The sequence below is a fragment of the Caenorhabditis remanei genome, chromosome IV, assembly GCF_010183535.1.
Source record: "Caenorhabditis remanei strain PX506 chromosome IV, whole genome shotgun sequence".
NCBI classification, from domain to species: Eukaryota; Metazoa; Nematoda; class Chromadorea; order Rhabditida; family Rhabditidae; genus Caenorhabditis; species Caenorhabditis remanei.
The window spans coordinates 6,773,604-6,791,253 of NC_071331.1; the positions used below are offsets into that span (position 1 = coordinate 6,773,604).

General features: G+C 37.7%; 2 protein-coding genes across 2 annotated transcripts; both read left to right on the forward strand.

Annotated features, from left to right (window-relative positions):
* Positions 1-39: 39 nt before the first annotated feature.
* On the forward strand, positions 40-10,972 carry GCK72_012632 (uncharacterized protein; the record flags this gene model as incomplete). The annotated part of the gene is made up of 10 exons (XM_053729265.1): positions 40-200; positions 2,091-2,594; positions 3,831-4,066; positions 4,117-4,167; positions 4,950-5,154; positions 5,686-5,880; positions 6,970-7,210; positions 8,600-8,863; positions 9,272-9,423; positions 9,796-10,972. The coding sequence occupies 10 exons, from the start codon at positions 40-42 to the stop codon at positions 10,970-10,972; spliced, it is 3,186 nt and encodes a 1,061-aa protein (XP_053584037.1).
* Positions 10,973-11,252: 280 nt separating this feature from the next.
* GCK72_012633 (uncharacterized protein) lies at positions 11,253-17,045 on the forward strand (the record flags this gene model as incomplete). The annotated part of the gene is made up of 7 exons (XM_053729266.1): positions 11,253-11,388; positions 11,438-11,513; positions 12,189-12,294; positions 12,381-12,523; positions 13,858-14,114; positions 15,081-15,378; positions 16,646-17,045. 7 exons carry the CDS (start codon positions 11,253-11,255, stop codon positions 17,043-17,045), a joined length of 1,416 nt encoding a protein of 471 aa, XP_053584038.1.
* Positions 17,046-17,650: the final 605 nt, after the last annotated feature.

Below are 17,650 nucleotides of genomic sequence, written 5' to 3' on the forward strand. Positions count from 1 at the left end.
TGTTTTTCAATCAATTTTATCGGAATTTTTTTAGGTAAAATGACGAGAAAAAAGCAGAAGAAAGATAAAAAAGCGGCTGCCGCCGCGGCCGCACTGAATAATGAGCAAAAAGAGAAGGAGGATGATTTGGATATGTTGGAAGACATAAAACGTGATGAGGATTTGTATATTTCGGAAAGCGATGTGACCAACATTTCGAAGTGAGACGATTTGCGATGAAGAATTTGTGAAAGATGGAAAAAATATAAGAAAATCGAAAAAATTCGATTTCTGAAAAAAATGGAGAAAATACTTAGATTGTCACTGTTTTTCCCTACAAAATAATCAAAAATTGATAAAATCTCGTTTTACAATCCGAAACTCAAGAATATCGCTCGCAAATCACCGAAAATCGATATTTTCGAATTTTCGTTCAAAAAAATTCGAAATTTTCCAAAAAGTATCTTTTTGAGGCGATTTTTGTCAATTCTAACTGAATTTTTATTCAAAAAACCGAGATTTTCACATCTAAAACCATGAAAATGAGTTATTTCGAATTTAAATTGATTTAAATCGCTAATTCCTGAAAACTAGGCACCTAATGATGGATTTTGGTCGATTTTTCATCATTTTTCACTCAAAAATACCAAATTTTTGGACTTTTCACGACAAAACCTGTATTTTTGGCTCCAGAAGTCAATTTTCCCATTCAAAGTGTCATTTCCTGTAAAATTTCAGCTCTCGGGAACCCGAAATTCAACTGATTTCGAGTTCCCTGAAATTAGCTAAAAGTTTACCGATTTTCAAGCTGTAAACGTGGATTTCTACCATTTTTCTCTTCAAAATACCAGATTTTCTGAAATTTCAGCTCGTTGGAGCTCAAAATCCCACTAATTCCAAAAATTAGCGAAAAATTAGCCGATTTTCAAGCTAATTCCCGAAAACTAGGCACCAAATGATGAATTTTGGTCGATTTTTCAGCATTTCTTACCGTAAAATACCAGATTTTTGGGATTTTCACGATAAAAACTGTATTTCCTATAAAAATTGGCTCCAGAAGTGCCGATTTTCAGTGTTTATCATATTTCCAACTAAAAGTGCCATTTTCCGTGACTTTCCAAAAATTAGCGAAAAATTAGTTGATTTTCAAGCAAATTTCCGAAAACTAAGCACGAAATGATGGATTTTGGTCGATTTTTCGAGCATTTTTCACCCAAAATACCAGATTTTTCGAATTTTCATCGCAAAAAAACCGTATTTCCCATAAAAATTGGCTCCAGAAGTGCCGATTTTCAGTTTTTATCATTTTTCGAGCTAAAAATTATATTTTCTGAGAAATTTCAGCTCTTCGCAGCCCAAAATCTAACTGGTTTTGAGTTCCTTGAAATTTTCTGAAAATTAACCGATCTGCAAGCGAATTCCCGAACACTAAGCATCAAATGATGGGTTTTGGTCGATTTTTCGAGCATTTTTCACTCAAAATTACTAGATTTTCGGAATTTTCACCGAAAAACTGTATTCTTGGCTCGAGGAGTTCCGATTTTCAGTTCTTGAAGTGTTCCCTTATAAATTACTTTAAAATTGGATTTTTATCATTTTTTCGAACTAAAAATGATATTTTCCTTGAAATTGCAGCTCTCCGGAGCGCGAAATCCAGCTGGTTTTGATTTCCCAAAAACTATTATCACGGCAGGCATCTTACCACCGCGCTCTACCGAAACCGAATAAAATAATATGCGAAATTGAGAGACTTAGAGAAAAAGAGACATTTCTCGAGGGGATTTCGGTAGAGCGCAGTTGTAAGAACTTTGGCGAGCTAATAGCTAAAAATTAGTCGATTTTCAAGCAGTTTTCACCCAAAAATACTAGATTTTTGGGCTTTTCACGACAAAAACTGCTTTTTTTTTGAAAATTAGCCAAAAACTACCGATTTTCAAGCAGTTTTCACCATTTTTACCCTCAAAATACCTTTTTTACGACAAAAGTGTATTTTTCTGAGAAATTTCAGCATTTTTTCACCCGAAAAATCAAATTTTTGAAGTTTTCACGACAAAAACTGTATTTTTAGCTTTAAAAATCCATTTTTCGCCCCAAAAATCACTTATTTCCAGTTTCATCCGAACCACCAACAAATCGTTCGCCTCTCTCGGCAACACGGTCGTCGAAAAATTCAACAATCGCTGCTCTCTAGCCATTCTTCACGCCCTCACAGCCCTCTTCGATCTCGATTCGACAGACCGTGATGACGTCATCCGTCGTCTAAATATCATCTATATCGTATGGCGTCTTCCAGAACTAGAACAAGAACTCCGTCTGAAACCGACGAAATCGATGAGCGACGTCTATTCTCATCCATTCGCCACGTTTCTTTTCTACGCCGAACAGTTGGAAAAACACAAATTAGAATCGATTCTTGCGCGGATTATTGTCACTAATAATGTTAGTGTTATGGAGAAATTGACGGCACCGGATTTTATGCAAAAAGCGGAAAGTTTGGATATTTATAAGGTCGATCGGTTGGGATTTGAGAAATGGACAGAGGCGAATACAGATCATTGGCCAGAGATCACTGAAGAGATGGTCTCCTTGTCAAAGGCGATGAGAGAGATGGGAACGTAAGTTTGGAGAGAAAATGTGGAGAATTTGTGCTTTCTGGCGCGCGTTTGACGCGTTTATCTCCTTAAAACCGTATTTTTTACGAGAAAATGCGGAATTTTAGGCTCTCTAAACCGAAAATTTGAGAATTTCAGCGCTCTGGCGCGCGTTTGACGCGTTTTTTCTCATTTGGAATGCTCAAAACTGCATTTTTACCTAAAATTCAAGTGGGAACGTAAGTTTCGTGGAATTTTAGGCTCTCGAAACCGGAAAATTTGAGAATTTCAGCTTTCTGGCGCGCGTTTGACTTGTTTTCTGGCTTAAAAGTAGCCAAAAATCCAGTTTTTAAAGATCAAAACTGTATTTTTGCCTATATTTAGCTCACAGAATGCGAAAATTTGAGCCTGCTGGCGCGCGTTTGACGCGTTTTTTTCATGTGGAATGCTCAAAACTGCATTTTTACCCAAAATTCAAGCTCTTTTCTATTTAAAAACGAGAATTCACAAGACTTCTGATTGGAAATTTGATGCCTGGGGCGCAATTTTCTGGAGTTTTTCGAAAAATTTGGATCATTTTCAACTGTTTTTAGCTAGTTTGGAGTTTGGAGTCGATTTTAGACCAAAAAGCTGAATTTTCAGCCCAGGTTTCCAGATTTTTGAAGTTTTTTAGATGAAAAATTCATTTTTGAATCAAAAATCTGGTTTTTAGACCAATTTCGATGCAATTTCACTGAAAAATGTGAGTTTCTTAACTAGAAATTCAGTTTTTGAGCGCAAAAAGACCATTTTCAGTGAAAAATAGCGAAAATTTCCGCATTTCAAGTAGAAAAATCTCTGATTTTCAGTAAAAAGAAAAGCCTGTTTGAGATTTTCATCGGGTTTCTGTCTGTGGCGCGTTTGAAGCTATATTAGATAAATTTTAGCGCGATTTCAGGATAGAAAACTGAAAAAGTAGCGAAAAAAAAGCTAATTGAAACCGATTTTCGAGCAAATTTCAGTAGAGCTGAATCTGGCGTTCCTTTAGCGCGTTTCTATGAAATCTCGAAAGAAAGTGTATTTAGCTTTTGGGAAAAACGCGTCAAAGACGCCCCGGACTCGATCGAGTTTTTTCCAAGCTGGCTGAAATTGCTGAAAATTATCCAAATTTTTCGAAAAATTCAGAAAAGCGCGCCAAACGTGCCCCAGGCACCCAAACCTCTTGAAAATCTCAAACGAATTTGGATCAGACGTTTTCCCCACCCCGTTATAAAGTTTCAGTGAACGAAAAGACTACGAAGCGGGAATGGCCGAAGCATTCTATCCACTCGTCCACAATCCACCAACAATGCTTCCCCCTCGAATGCCTCCTCTCGATGCGGAAGATCCACTCGTCAAAGCGTATCGACAGAAGAAAGATCCACAGAATGAAGATGCGGTTCGAGTCGTCTATTCGGTATCTGCTGGAACCGATATGCAAGAGAAATTGAGACAAGCTTTCATTGATTTGGAGCCAAGTGGGTGGTTTTAGAGCAGAAATAGAGAGCTAAATGTGACATTTTTTCAGCTATCGAGGAGTATCAAGCAGAGATTTTCAGTGGAATGACACAAGCTGAATGTAAGGGAGTTTTTTTCGGTAGAAATCGCTGAAAAAAACTGAAAAAGTCTTTAAAATTTTGATTTTTGGACGGTTTTGAACATTTTCAGCATAGTTTTGGGAGTAAATTGATTTTTGACGTATTTTTTGCCTAAAAATGGTCAAAAATTGCTCTAAAACTGAAAAAATTCTTCAAATTTTTGATTTTTGCGCGATTTTTGCCGATTCTGAGGGAATTCTGAGCACGTTTTAGCATAGTTTGGACTCATTTTTCATAATGAAAGAGCTCCACAAATATTCTGTAAGTGGGCGGAGCCTATGATCATTTTATTCAAAAATTCGATGAAAAAACTGTTTTTCAGCAGTTAAAACCCATTTTTTGCTCTATTTTCAGTCAAATTTGCATAAAATTCAATTTCGAGCGTTTTTTGAGCATTTTCAGGTGATTTTGAGCAAAAATTGATCAATTTTAGTTAGATCTGACTCAATTTTGATGAGGAAATAGTGTTCCGATAATTCTGAAAATGGGCGGAGTCTCTGAAAATGGGCGGAGCTTCTGACATTTTGGCATCGAATTAGCGTTTTTGTACCATTTCAGGCTCTTCCAGTCCACTTTTCAGCTCATTTCTCTCTGTTTTTATAGTTTTTGGCCTATTTTGACCAGGAATCGTTCAATTTTTTTCCAGTTTTCGATTTGTAGTTTGTAGTTTTCACGTCAAAAATGTTTTATTAAAAAAAAAGACGAATTTTACGTGAAAAACCGATTTTCCAACTAAAAATCCGCATATTTTTTCAATTTCCAGTAGACGAAGCGCAACGAGTGATCACATTCAACGAAACGATGGCCGAATCATCGGATTCCGACGACGGACCGATCGAAATCGACTCGGATTCAGAAGCGGAAGCCGAATCGGAATTCAGAAATATGACACAAACTGTGAATTATGAGTTGAATGATAAGACACTCGAAGGGTGTGTCGATCGAGTTTTGGCTGGAACTGGATTGACGTAAGGAGTGATTTTGAGTGAAAAAATTGACTGAAAATGGAATTTTTAGCGATTTTTTATATGAAAAACACCCAAAAACCATATTTCCAGCACCTTAAATGAGTTTTTTGGAGGAAACATTGACTGAAAATGAGATTTTTATATGAAAAATTAATAATTTTTACCAATAAAACACCCAAAACCTCATTTCCAGCACCTCAAAAAGGTTTTTCTGGCGTACCTTTGGCGCGTTTTTCTCGAAGTCTCAAAAATTGGCTAAAAATGCATACAATGACCCATGAAGTAGATTCCCGTTCATCACAGACAATAAAAAAAACTTTTACTGTCTGGGGCACCTTTGGCGCGTTTTTTAACAAAAAAGTTGTAAATTTGCCGAAAAATCGAATCCCCTTCAAACCCCATTTTCTCCATTTTCAGCAGCTTAAAAGAGTTTTTTGATGAAAAAATTGACTGAAAAAGGGATTTTTAACGTTTTTTCATATGAAAAATCCAGTTTTTTCCAATAAAACACTCAAAAAACCTCATTTTCAGCACCTCAAAATCGGAAACTCTCGCCTCATTCGTTCGAAAGACCAACATGTCTCATCCCCAATACCAACGACTCCTTCAGTGCTCTGAAAGCGATGAAAATGTGATAATGATGTGTCGAACGAATGTGAAAGTGGCCGGAGCATTTATGGTTCGAAACGCGCTCAGCGATCCAAATTCGTTTGAAATTTTCAAGAGGTTTGTGGTGACTGGGGCGCGTTTGGCGCAGTTTTTCTGAATTTTTCGAAAAATTTGGACAATTTTCAGCGATTTTCAGCCAGCTTGGAAATAAAACTCGATCGAGACTGGGGCGCTTTTGACGCGTTTTTCACAAAAAAAACTAGAGAGTGGCTGTTCGTGATTTTGAGCTGTTATATAGAAATTTTAGAGCGTTTGGGGCGCCTTTGACGCGTTTTTCAAAGAAAAAGTGATAAATTTGCGGGAAAATAACAAATTGAAACCAGTTTTTGAGAAAAATTCAGTCATTTTAGGTTTCTGGCGTACCTTTGACGCGTTTCTATAAAATCTCGAAAATTGGCGGAAAACTGCACAAAATAGCGCATTGAAGTCGATTTTCGACCAATACAGACGATTTTTTGAAGAAAAATATGTAATTTTTGCTTGGTTGGGGCACCTTTGACGCCTTTTTAAAAAGGAAAAAGTTGTAAAATTGCCGAAAAAATGGCAGTTGTCTGGCGTTCCATTGACGCGTTTTTTATTAAATTTCGAAAATAGGCTCAACATTGCCTAAAATATACCATTGAAGTAGACTTTCATGTAATTTTTGCTTGTCTGGCGCATCTTTGACGCGTTTTTTTTAAAGAAACAGGTGTTAATTTGCTGAAAAATAGCAGCTTGAAACCAATTCTCAGCGATTTTTGCTTGTTTGGGGCACCTTTGACGCGTTTTTGACAGAAAAAGTTGTAAATTTGCGGGAAAATAACAAATTGAAACCAATTTTTTTGTGAATTTCAGCAATTTGAGGTGACTGGCGTACCGTTAAAGCTTTTAATGGAATCCCCAAAACAGGCAAAAAAGTGCAAAAAAGCTGAAAATTAGACTAAAACTGGCATAAAATATCTCCTCAATGTAGATTTCCTGCCATCACAACCGATTTTCAAAAAATAAATTCTTGCTTATCTGGCGCATCTTTGACGCGTTTTTAAAGAAAACACTGTAAATTTGCCGAAAATCGCAGCTTTTCAATCATTGTTTGCTTGTCTGGCGTACCTTTCACGCGTTTTTTTCGCTGAAAATCTCTCAAATCTCCATTTTCTCCATTTCCAGATATCTCCACATCGCTGAACAACTCAATTCGATAGTTCACGCACTAGAATGTGTACTGAAACTGTCGAAAGAGTTCGCAACGAGTAATCGTCTCTCGGATAAACATCGTGATTGTGTCATCGGTTACATTCATCACACAATAAAATCGATCGAAGAGACGGAAAGTCCACCCGCAAGATCGATTCGACTCGTCGCAATGCTCGTACGGAAGCTGATATGTGAGGGAGTTCTTACTGTAGAGGTAAGCCACGCCCACTTTTCACCGAATTTTTTTTTTTAAGTTTTTCGACTTTTTTTGACCGAAAAAACCGAAAAATTAGAAAAAAATCTTGAAAAAATCTGAAAAAACATGTTTTTCGGAGTCAAAAATCTTGAATTTGTATTTTAAGACCCCTATTTTTGAGTACAAAATTAGTAAAAATTTCAGAAAAATAAAAAATCCTCAATCTTTTTTACTTAATCAGGCATGTCCGGCATAGTTGTCCGGAATCCGGATTCCGGAAATTCCGGATTCCGGAATCCCGGGTTTTTTTTGACATTCCGGTTCCGGTTCCGGATTCCGGAAAATGAAAATTTTCATTCCGATTCCGGATTCCGGATTCCGGTTTTTTGAATTTTTTTTTCCGGAATCCTGAAGTTTAAATTTTAAAAATGTTTTTGAGTTTTAAAGACAACTGCATTACTTCTTTTTCGGTTTTGAACCTCAAAAGTAGTTTTAAACTTTATATATCATTAAAAACACTCGAAAAAATGACTTGGCCTTGTCGAATCATTCCGGATTCCGAGAAATTCCGGAATTCCGGGTTTTTTCGTCATTCCAGTTCCGGATTCCGGATTCCGTATTCCGGAAAATCTAAAATCTCATTCCGGTTCCGGATTCCGGAAACTGAAAAATCGCATTCCGTACAACTAACTTGAGTCTTCTCAACTCGAAGACCGCACGCACGCACGCGACGCGAGTGAGCGCACTGACAGCCGGTCGCGGAATGTGATTTTTCTACGGGTTTCTCGTGAATATTATTCATTTTTTCGCACAGTTTCTCAAATAAACGAACGAAAAAAGATTTATTAATTTTTTTAACATATTCAAGGAACATTTTATGCAATTTTCAACCTATTTTTCAAAAATTTATTAAGAAAACGCGTCAAAGATACGCCAGACGAACAATAATTACACGAAAATCAATTCAGAGTGATATTTTGTGCAATTTTCAGTATATTTTAGAGAAACGCGCCAAAGGTGCCCCAGACAAGCTAAACTGACTGAAATTCGCTCAAAAATCGGTTTCGATTTGCTTTTTCTTCGGCAAATTTACAGCTTTTTTTTAACGTGTCAGAGGTGCGCCAGATAAGCAAAAATTACATGGCAATCCCTTTCAATGAACTATTTTATGCAATTTTCAGCCTATTTTCTAGATTTCATAGAAACGCGCCAAAGGTGCCCCAGACAAACTAAAATGACTGAAACTACCGAAAATTTTTCGAAAACCACCGGAAAAAACCGAAAAATAGCGATTTTTTGATTTTTCAGAATTTTTTTATTAATTTTGTACTCAAAAATAGGTTTTCTATATAAATTCAAGATTTTTGACTCCGAAAAATTCATTTTTCAGACATCTCTTTTTTACAGCAAGTGACCGCAGACATCCGGGCGTTTTGTCTGAAACACACTGAAAATCGCGAGTGCACCGCCCTCTACAAAATGTTGACCGGCGAGAAATCCGAGGAGACGACGACGTCGACGAAAGTGGACACACAGAATCAGCTGACGACTACAACGACGACGACGACGAACGTCGCCACGAATGCGACGTCGACGACGACGACGACTACTGTAGTGAAGCATTGTGGACCCGCTGTCATTAAGCAGACGTCGAGAAAAGTCGTCTTGCAGGTAGGGATTTGGGGGGAGCGCCTAAGGTGCGCCAGACATCAAAAATCGCATATTTCAGTTCAAAAATACATCTCAAAATGGACATTTTTAAAATGAAATTCTCTATTTCCTCAGTGAGTTCTGGAGCATGTTCAGTTTTGCATGAAAATTGTATGAAAATAACCCTCACTTTTCTGTTTTTTGTTGGTTTTTTGGTTTTTTTGGCCGAAAATGAGTTCGAGTAAACATCTGGACGTACAGAAACACAGATAGAGCTAAACAGATTTAGAATTGAAGTGTGGAACATCTGGACGGGTGGAGATACAGATTGATGAACATCCGGACATTCGGATAGACAGACATTAGAACAGATTTTGAAAATGGGGGCATCTGGACGAACAGAACCATTTCGGATATCTGGACAGACAGATAGACAGATTCCTGGTGACATCTGGAACAACATACGGTAGAAAGGGACGTGGGCCAAATCCCTTTATTCTGAGCCATCAGACATCCGGACATACAGATGAACAGATAGATAGATATGAACTGGTCATCCAGACAGACAGACATGATAACAGGTTTGAAGGAAGAATCCGGACAAACAGAAACGCAGACAGACCTTTTTCTGAATCTCGCTTGCTAAATCTCGATATCACCTCTATCACTAATCTTATCGCTATCATGATCGCTATCCCTGAATCTCGCTGTCACCTCTATCGCTATCCCTGAGTATCGTTATCATGATCGCTATCACCTCTATCACTAATCTTATCGCTATCCCTCGATATCGCTATCATGATCGCTATCCCTGGATCTTGCTATCACCTCTATCGCTGCCCTAATCGCTATCACCTCTTTCACTAATTTTATCGATATCCTGATCGCTATCTGTATCGCTATAACCTCTATCGCTAACCTGATCGCTATCCCTGAATATCGCTATCCCTGAGTATCGCTATCACTTCTACCGCTATCACATATATCCCTAACCTGATCGCTATCACCTCTATCGCTATCCCTGTATCTCGCTACCAACATCTATCGGTATCCCTGAATCTCGCTATCACCTCTATCGCTATTACCTCTATAGCTATCCCTGAATCTCGCTACCAACATCTATCGGTATCCCTGAATCTCGCTATCACCTCTATCGCTATTACCTCTATAGCTATCCCTGAATCTCGCTACCAACATCTATCGGTATCCCTGAATCTCGCTATCACCTCTATCGCTATTACCTCTATAGCTATCCCTGAATCTCGCTACCAACATCTATCGGTATCCCTGAATCTCGCTATCACCTCTATCGCTATTACCTCTATAGCTATCCCTGTATCTCGCTACCAACATCTATCGGTATCCCTGAATCTCGCTATCACCTCTATCGCTATTACCTCTATAGCTATCCCTGAATCTCGCTACCAACATCTATCGGTATCCCTGAATCTCGCTATCACCTCTATCGCTATTACCTCTATAGCTATCCCTGAATCTCGCTACCAACATCTATCGGTATCCCTGAATCTCGCTATCACCTCTATCGCTATTACCTCTATAGCTATCCCTGAATCTCGCTACCAACATCTATCGGTATCCCTGAATCTCGCTATCACCTCTATCGCTATTACCTCTATAGCTATCCCTGAATCTCGCTACCAACATCTATCGGTATCCCTGAATCTCGCTATCACCTCTATCGCTATCACCTCTATCGCTATTACCTCTATAGCTATCCCTGAATCTCGCTACCAACATCTATCGGTATCCCTGAATCTCGCTATCACCTCTATCGCTATCACCTCTATCGCTATCCCTGAATCTCGCTACCAACATCTATCGGTATCCCTGAATCTCGCTATCACCTCTATCGCTATCACCTCTATCGCTATTCCTGAATCTCGCTATCACTTCTTCTTGCATGCACCCCACTCACTCTCTCACCCTCCTCGTCTCCAAAACGCCACAATCCCATTTCAGTTTCAGACAAACGCCTTCAAAAACCTGGGTAGTCTCCGTAAACAAGCGACCGCCTTCTTCCGTCGTGAATCCTCGTCCCGCCCATCGACTCAATCCGCTCCATCCTCACCGTCACCACGTGGATCGGAGGGACCGCCCCCGTCGACATAATTATATATATACAAATTTCAATTTTTTCGGTTATTTTTCTGTAAAAATATTATTTAAATTCTCATTTTCCCCCCTATCTTGGCAATGTTTTAAAAAGTGTGTATTTGACTGAATCTCCCAGAAGGCTCCGCCCCTTTTCCCCCTATTTGTCCGAAATGAATTGAAATATTCTGATTATTGTATCATCCCTCAAGATGTTCCTCCTATCTAGGATCCAATCAATATCTCTTTGACTCCGCCCCCTTTTTCAGAATTTTCCAGAATTCCAGACAAATTCCAGATGTCCCAAGAATCGACGTCAACCGCCGCGCCGAACACCACCGGCACGTCATCCAAAAATTCGTGTCTTTTTCTCGATTTTTTGATCTCCGTACCGCCGAAAGAGCGCCAACGAATGCTTCAGAAGCCGTCGTGTTGTAGGGGAATTCTGATGGAATTTCAGAGAGAAAATTTGGAAAATTTCAGGTTTTTTCATCTATCGAATGCTTCCACCCATTGCTCAACAAGTCACGATTCAGTTGATTTGGAAGGGAAGCTTTCCGTAAGGAAATGAATTTTTTTTTGGTTTTTGGAGTGAAAAATGGGGATTTTTGACTGAAAATAGCCAGAAAAATAGGTTTTTGAGTGAAAATTGGGAAGTTTTAAACCGAAAATTGCTGAAAAATAGGTTAAAATTCAAGAAAAATTGATTTTTTGACTGAAAAATGTTACTTTTGAGTGAAAAATAAAGGTTTTGAAGCAGGAAAAGTGATTTTTGACTGAAAATTCAAGTTTTCTGAGTGAAAATAGCCAAAACATCATCAAAAATGATCGAAATCCGGGTTTTTAAGTGAAAAATTGATGCAAATTTCAGAAAAATCCTTCGAAAATTGATTTTTTGACAGAAAATGACGAAAATTTTGAAATTTTGGTCTTAAAATTAGTGAAAAATTGGTTAAAACCAGCCGTAAAGCACTTTTCGTAGTGAAAAATGCAGTTTTTGAGAGAAAAATAACTGGAAAATGGGTAAAAACACCAAATTTTAACAATAAAATTGAGTTTTCAGGCTTAAAATCAGTGAAAATTGGTTAAAAACACCCGAAAATTAATAAAAATTTGAGAAAACTCACATTTTAAGCACTTTTCGTATTGAAAAATGCAGTTTTTAAGTGAAATATAGTGAATTTTTGACTGAAAATATCTGAAAAATAGCTGAAAAATCCCCCATTTTTTCCAGAAAAGCCGACGATCTGGAAGTGACGAAATCGATTGAAGATCAAGTGAAATTGTTGGAAGATTTGGGAATTGTTACCAAACAGGCAAACGGAAAATATCTCATTGATGTGGGTAAAAGGCTGAAAATGTGAAAAAAAACGACAGATTTTGAGCCAAAAAAGGGGCGTGGCCTATTCGATTTTCTCATTTTCAGAATGACTATAAACGATCGTATATGTATGCGGCGATGCTCGGCGCGGCGAGCATTTCATCACTCGTTTTGGAGACGAATGACGAGAAACGAAGAGGAAAAGAGGTGGAGAAGAAGGCGGTGGAGAGATGGGATTGTATATTGAGGTATACTGGCTGGAAATTGAGAATTTTCGAGTCAGATAAAGCTGAAAATCGATAAAATTTGAGTCAGAAAAAGCTGAAAATTTAGAAATTTTTATTCGGAAAATCGGAAATTCGAAAATTGTTGAGTTAGAAAATGCTGAAAATCTAGATTTTTTGAGTCGGAAAAACTGAAAATCGGAAGAATTTTCGAGTCAGAAAAGCTGAAATTCCAGAATTTTTGAGTCAGAAATTCTGGACATGGAGAATTTTTTAGTGAAAAAAAAGCTGAAAATCGAGAATTTTTTAATCGGAAATGCTGAAAATCGGAAGAATTTTTGAGTCTAAAAAAGCTGAAAATCGGGGAAATTTGGGTCGGAAATGCTGAAAATCTAGAAAATTTTAGTTTGAAAAAGCTGAGAATCGAGAGAATTTGAGTCGAAAAAAGCTGAAAGTTGAGAAAATTCGAGTCAGATAAAGCTGAAATTCGAGTTTTTTTGAGTCTGAAAATCAGAAAATCAAGAATTTTTGATTCCGAAAAACCTGAAAGTTCGAGAATTTTTGAGTCAGAAAAGGCTGAAAACTGAGAATTTTTGAATCATAAAAGCTGAAATTCAAGAATTTTTGAGCTGGAGAAAGCTGAAAACTGAGAATTTTTGAGTCAAAAAAAGCTGAAATTCAAGAATTTTTGAGCTGGAAAAAGCTGAAAACTGAGAATTTTTAAGTCAAAAAAAGCTGAAATTCAAGAATTTTTGAGCTGGAAAAAGCTGAAAACGGAGAATTTTTGAGTCAAAAAAAGCTGAAATTCAAGAATTTTTGAGCTGGAAAAAGCTGAAAACTGAGAATTTTTGAGTCAAAAAAAGCTGAAATTCAAGAATTTTTGAGCTGGAAAAAGCTGAAAACTGAGAATTTTTGAGTCAAAAAAAGCTGAAATTCAAGAATTTTTGAGCTGGAAAAAGCTGAAAACGGAGAATTTTTGAGTCAAAAAAAGCTGAAATTCAAGAATTTTTGAGCTGGAAAAAGCTGAAAACTGAGAATTTTTGAGTCAAAAAAAGCTGAAATTCAAGAATTTTTGAGCTGGAAAAAGCTGAAAACGGAGAATTTTTGAGTCAAAAAAAGCTGAAATTCAAGAATTTTTGAGCTGGAAAAAGCTGAAAACTGAGAATTTTTGAATCAGAAAAGCTGGAAGTCGAGAATTCTTTTATTCAGATTTTCTCTATAAGAACGTTCCAGAAGTCGCTTCGAGACCAGAATTTTGGGATTTTCAGCTCAAAATTTCTCTATTTTCCGCTTTTTTGACTCAAAAACTCTCGATTTTCAATATTTTTGACTCAAAAAAACTCAAAATTCTCTTCCAGATACCTTGCGCTCCCATCGGAAGAAAACACTCAAGCGGTGTCTGAAACGACTCGAAACCTGTTCAAAAAGGCGAATTTCACGAGTGGAGACTCTCGAATCGAAATCACAACGTCCGGATTTCAATTCCTTCTTCTGAGTCCAGTGAAACAAATGTGGACATATGTGATCGAGTATTTGAAGTTGGAAATGAGTCAGGGACAAGATATTGTTGAAGTGATTGAACCACTCATTCAGATTGTTCTTTTAGCTAATCGAGGTACTGTAGTTGATGATGATGAGAGAGTTGGGGATGGTGGTGGAGGGGGACATCCGGATGGATAGACAGACAGAATTGTCGAGAAAATTCGGATGATAGACATCCGGACATACAGATGCACTGACAGACAACACTAGCTGAGATTGCTATTCTGGACATCCGGATCAGGGCTGTGCGAAAAAAAGTTTCCGAACAACTTTTTTTTCGAAATCTTGGTACCGAAAAAACCGAAAAACTTTTCTTTTTCGAAAACTTCGGACCGAAAAAAATCGAAAAACTTTTTTTTTTGAAAAATTTTGACCGAAAAATTCGAAAAAAAAAGTTTCCAGAAAACTGTCTGAAAAATGTGTTTTTCGGGCCAAAAATCTTGAATTTGTGTGAAAACTGTAAGTATTTCGAAGAAAGACTGATAGAAACCTGTTTTTGAGTACAGAATTTCAGGAAAAATCGAAAAATCACTATTTTTGTAACTTTAATTTTGAAATTTCAGGAGTAATTTCCAAAATTTTTCGAACGGTTTTTTCGAAAATGATCCGAAAATTTTTCGTCCGAAAAATTTTTTCGAAAAAATTTTTCGCCGTAAAGTTTTTTCGGAAAATTTGGCCCGAAAAATTTTTCGCCCCAAAATTTTTCGAAAACCACCAAAAAAACCGAAAAAATTTTTCGCACAGCCCTGATTCGGATGAGCAGACACACAGACAGACATTCTGTGAAAACGGAATGTCTGTCCGGCTGAAAATTACTATTAAAAAACACTTGTAAAAATTGGATTTTTTTAATTTAAAAAAGTCGAAAATAAGATTTTTTCTATATGTAGGTTTTGTCCGGATGTCCAAAAGTCTGTCTGTGTATCGGGATGTCCTTCTGTCCAATTTTAAGACGATTTTCCAATTTTCGGCTTCTCAGAATGTCGAAAAAAAATTTTTGGAAAAGCTAATTCTCACCTCGTCCCAGTTCAAGTTGCAGGATTCAAAGCAGAAAAGGAATGCTATCAAATCGATCCGTCATGGAGTATCCCACAACAAGAACTTCTCAATCATTTGAGAGAATTGGGTGTGATATTCATCAGAAAACGAAAAGACGGCGTCTTCTTTCTCACACATCTTCTGACACATCTGGCGACGAACGAAACGATTGACGACACGTCGGCTGAGAAAGTTTCCAATGGAAAAGTGATTGTTGAGACAAATTTCAGAGTGTATGCATACACTTCGTCACTTCTTCAATTGGCTATCATCGCATTGTTCACCGAAATGACTTATAGGTATGGACAAAAATTTTAAAAATTCCAGCAAGCTCCGCCCACTTTTTGCAAAAGTGCCGCACGCTTCATCACTTTCTGGCCGATTTTCCACTATTTTCTCCTATTTTAACACCAAAATTTATCGTGAATTGAAAAACAGAAACCCTTACAAAAAATTTCAGCAAGCTCCGCCCACTTCTGCATAAAAAGGGGCGGAGCTAGTCTCCGCCCATTTTTTGCAAAAATCCCGCATATTTTTCGATTTTCATAAGTTTTTGAGCGATTTTCGGCAATTTTCTTCTTTTTTAACTCCAAATTTCATCGAAAACTAAAAAAAGGAACACTTTTAGAATGTTCCATTAGGGTCCGCCCACTTTTTGCAATCTTGCCGCACAATTTTTTTCATTTTTTGATTTTCACGGATTTTGACCGATTTTCGACAATTTTTCCCAATTTGAACCAGGGTTGGGAAATTCCGGGCTGGCCCGGTCGGCCCGGATTCAAAAAATGTGCACCATTTTTTCACAAATTTCTGCAAAATTTTCATTTTAAAAAAGTCAAAATTTCTCGTACGCTAATGTTTTTACCGATATTCTAAAACACAGTCGAAAAATCCACTTTTTTGCAAAAAAAATCAAAAAAAAATTCAAGATTTTTTCAAAAAATTTCAAATTTCTACAGGAGCCGGGCCGACCGGGCCGGGCCGGGCCGAGGAAAATTTCTCAGTCGGCCGGGCCCGGCCCGGCCAGGAATTTCCCAACCCTGATTTGAACACCAAAAATTCATCGCAAATTGAAAAAAGATACACTTCCAGAAATTTCCAGCAAGCTCCGTGAATTTCCTGTAGGCTCCGCCCATTTTTGCAAAAGTGCCGCATACTTGTCGATTTTCATCGTTTTCGATCGATTTTTGCCTGTTTTCACCTATTTTTACACCAAACTTCATCGAAAATTGGAAAAAAAACATACATTTCCAGAAATTTTCATTAAGCTCCTCCCACTTTTGCAACAGTGCCGCATACTTTCGATTTCCCTTGATTTTGAGAGTTTTTTTTCTTGATTTTAAGATTAAAAACGCAAATATTATGACATTTTGCAATCTTGCGTGTTATTTCTGGGGTTCGAGATTGAAAAAATAAAACTGTGCGGCATTTTTGCAAATAAAAGGGCGGAGCTTTCCACTTCACAGCCTGCAAACCCTTAAAATTGGGAAAAATCTATGAAAATCAAAGTCTATTAAAAAAAATATAGCAATAAGAGGGTCCAACAATCCCAAAATTTCCTTCCAGATTTCAAGACATGTCTGTCGGAATGATCACCCGTGAATCAGTGCGTGGCGCCCTTCAACACGGAATCACCGCCGCCCAAATCATCTCATTCCTCCGTGCCAACGCCCACCCGCAATGCATTGCCACGTCGGGCGCCATCAATTGTCTCCCGATAACAGTCGCCGATCAAATCCGTCTTTGGGAGGATGAGAGACGTCGAATGGACCTAAAAGACGCGTATATTTACTCGCATTTCGAGTCGGAAGACGAGTTTCAAGGAGTCTGTGATTATGCTCAGGAGCGGGGAATACTGCTATGGGCCAATGCTCAACAGAAGTTGGTTATTGTGAATGAGGAGGGACACGAATACGTTCGACAATGGTATAAGAGGTCGAAAGGGGGAGAGACTTCTACTTCGTGAATGGATGGAAGATCTCGATTATTTCACTTTTTATTCGATTTTTGTTTTATTTCATGTTGGGATATCAAGTTTAAGAGTGAATGATTACATACACAAGTATATGAGGATGTAGACATTTTTCGCTTAAAAACCGCTCATTTGAAAAATTTAACTGCGTATCCTTCGTCCACGTTATAAGGAGGCGCTTTTGCTGAGCGGCGACTCAACTTCCAAGTCGTCATATTCAAAATGAGTGCAAACTATAATCTTGATATTGACTCAAATGATAAAAATCTCATAACATCATAAAAAGGGATTAACTAATTAACTTCACATTCACCTCGTGAGATTAGATCTACAATACAGGGACAGATGTTCTCGTTATGTCCCCTGTCACTTATGGCAATGAGTGCTAACGGTTTGAATAGTCCGACATTCTCATTCTCATTTGTCTTTTTTTCTTGTTTTTGTTTGTATTGTCCATAATTCTAACAACTTTTTCTTTATTTCTTCATGTACAGTGCCGATCAAAATGTTATGGACTTTGGCCGTTTTCAGTTGAAATTGCCCTACTTTGAAAGAGCGGTATCACTAATTATCCCACCAGGTAAATTTTTGATGGATCA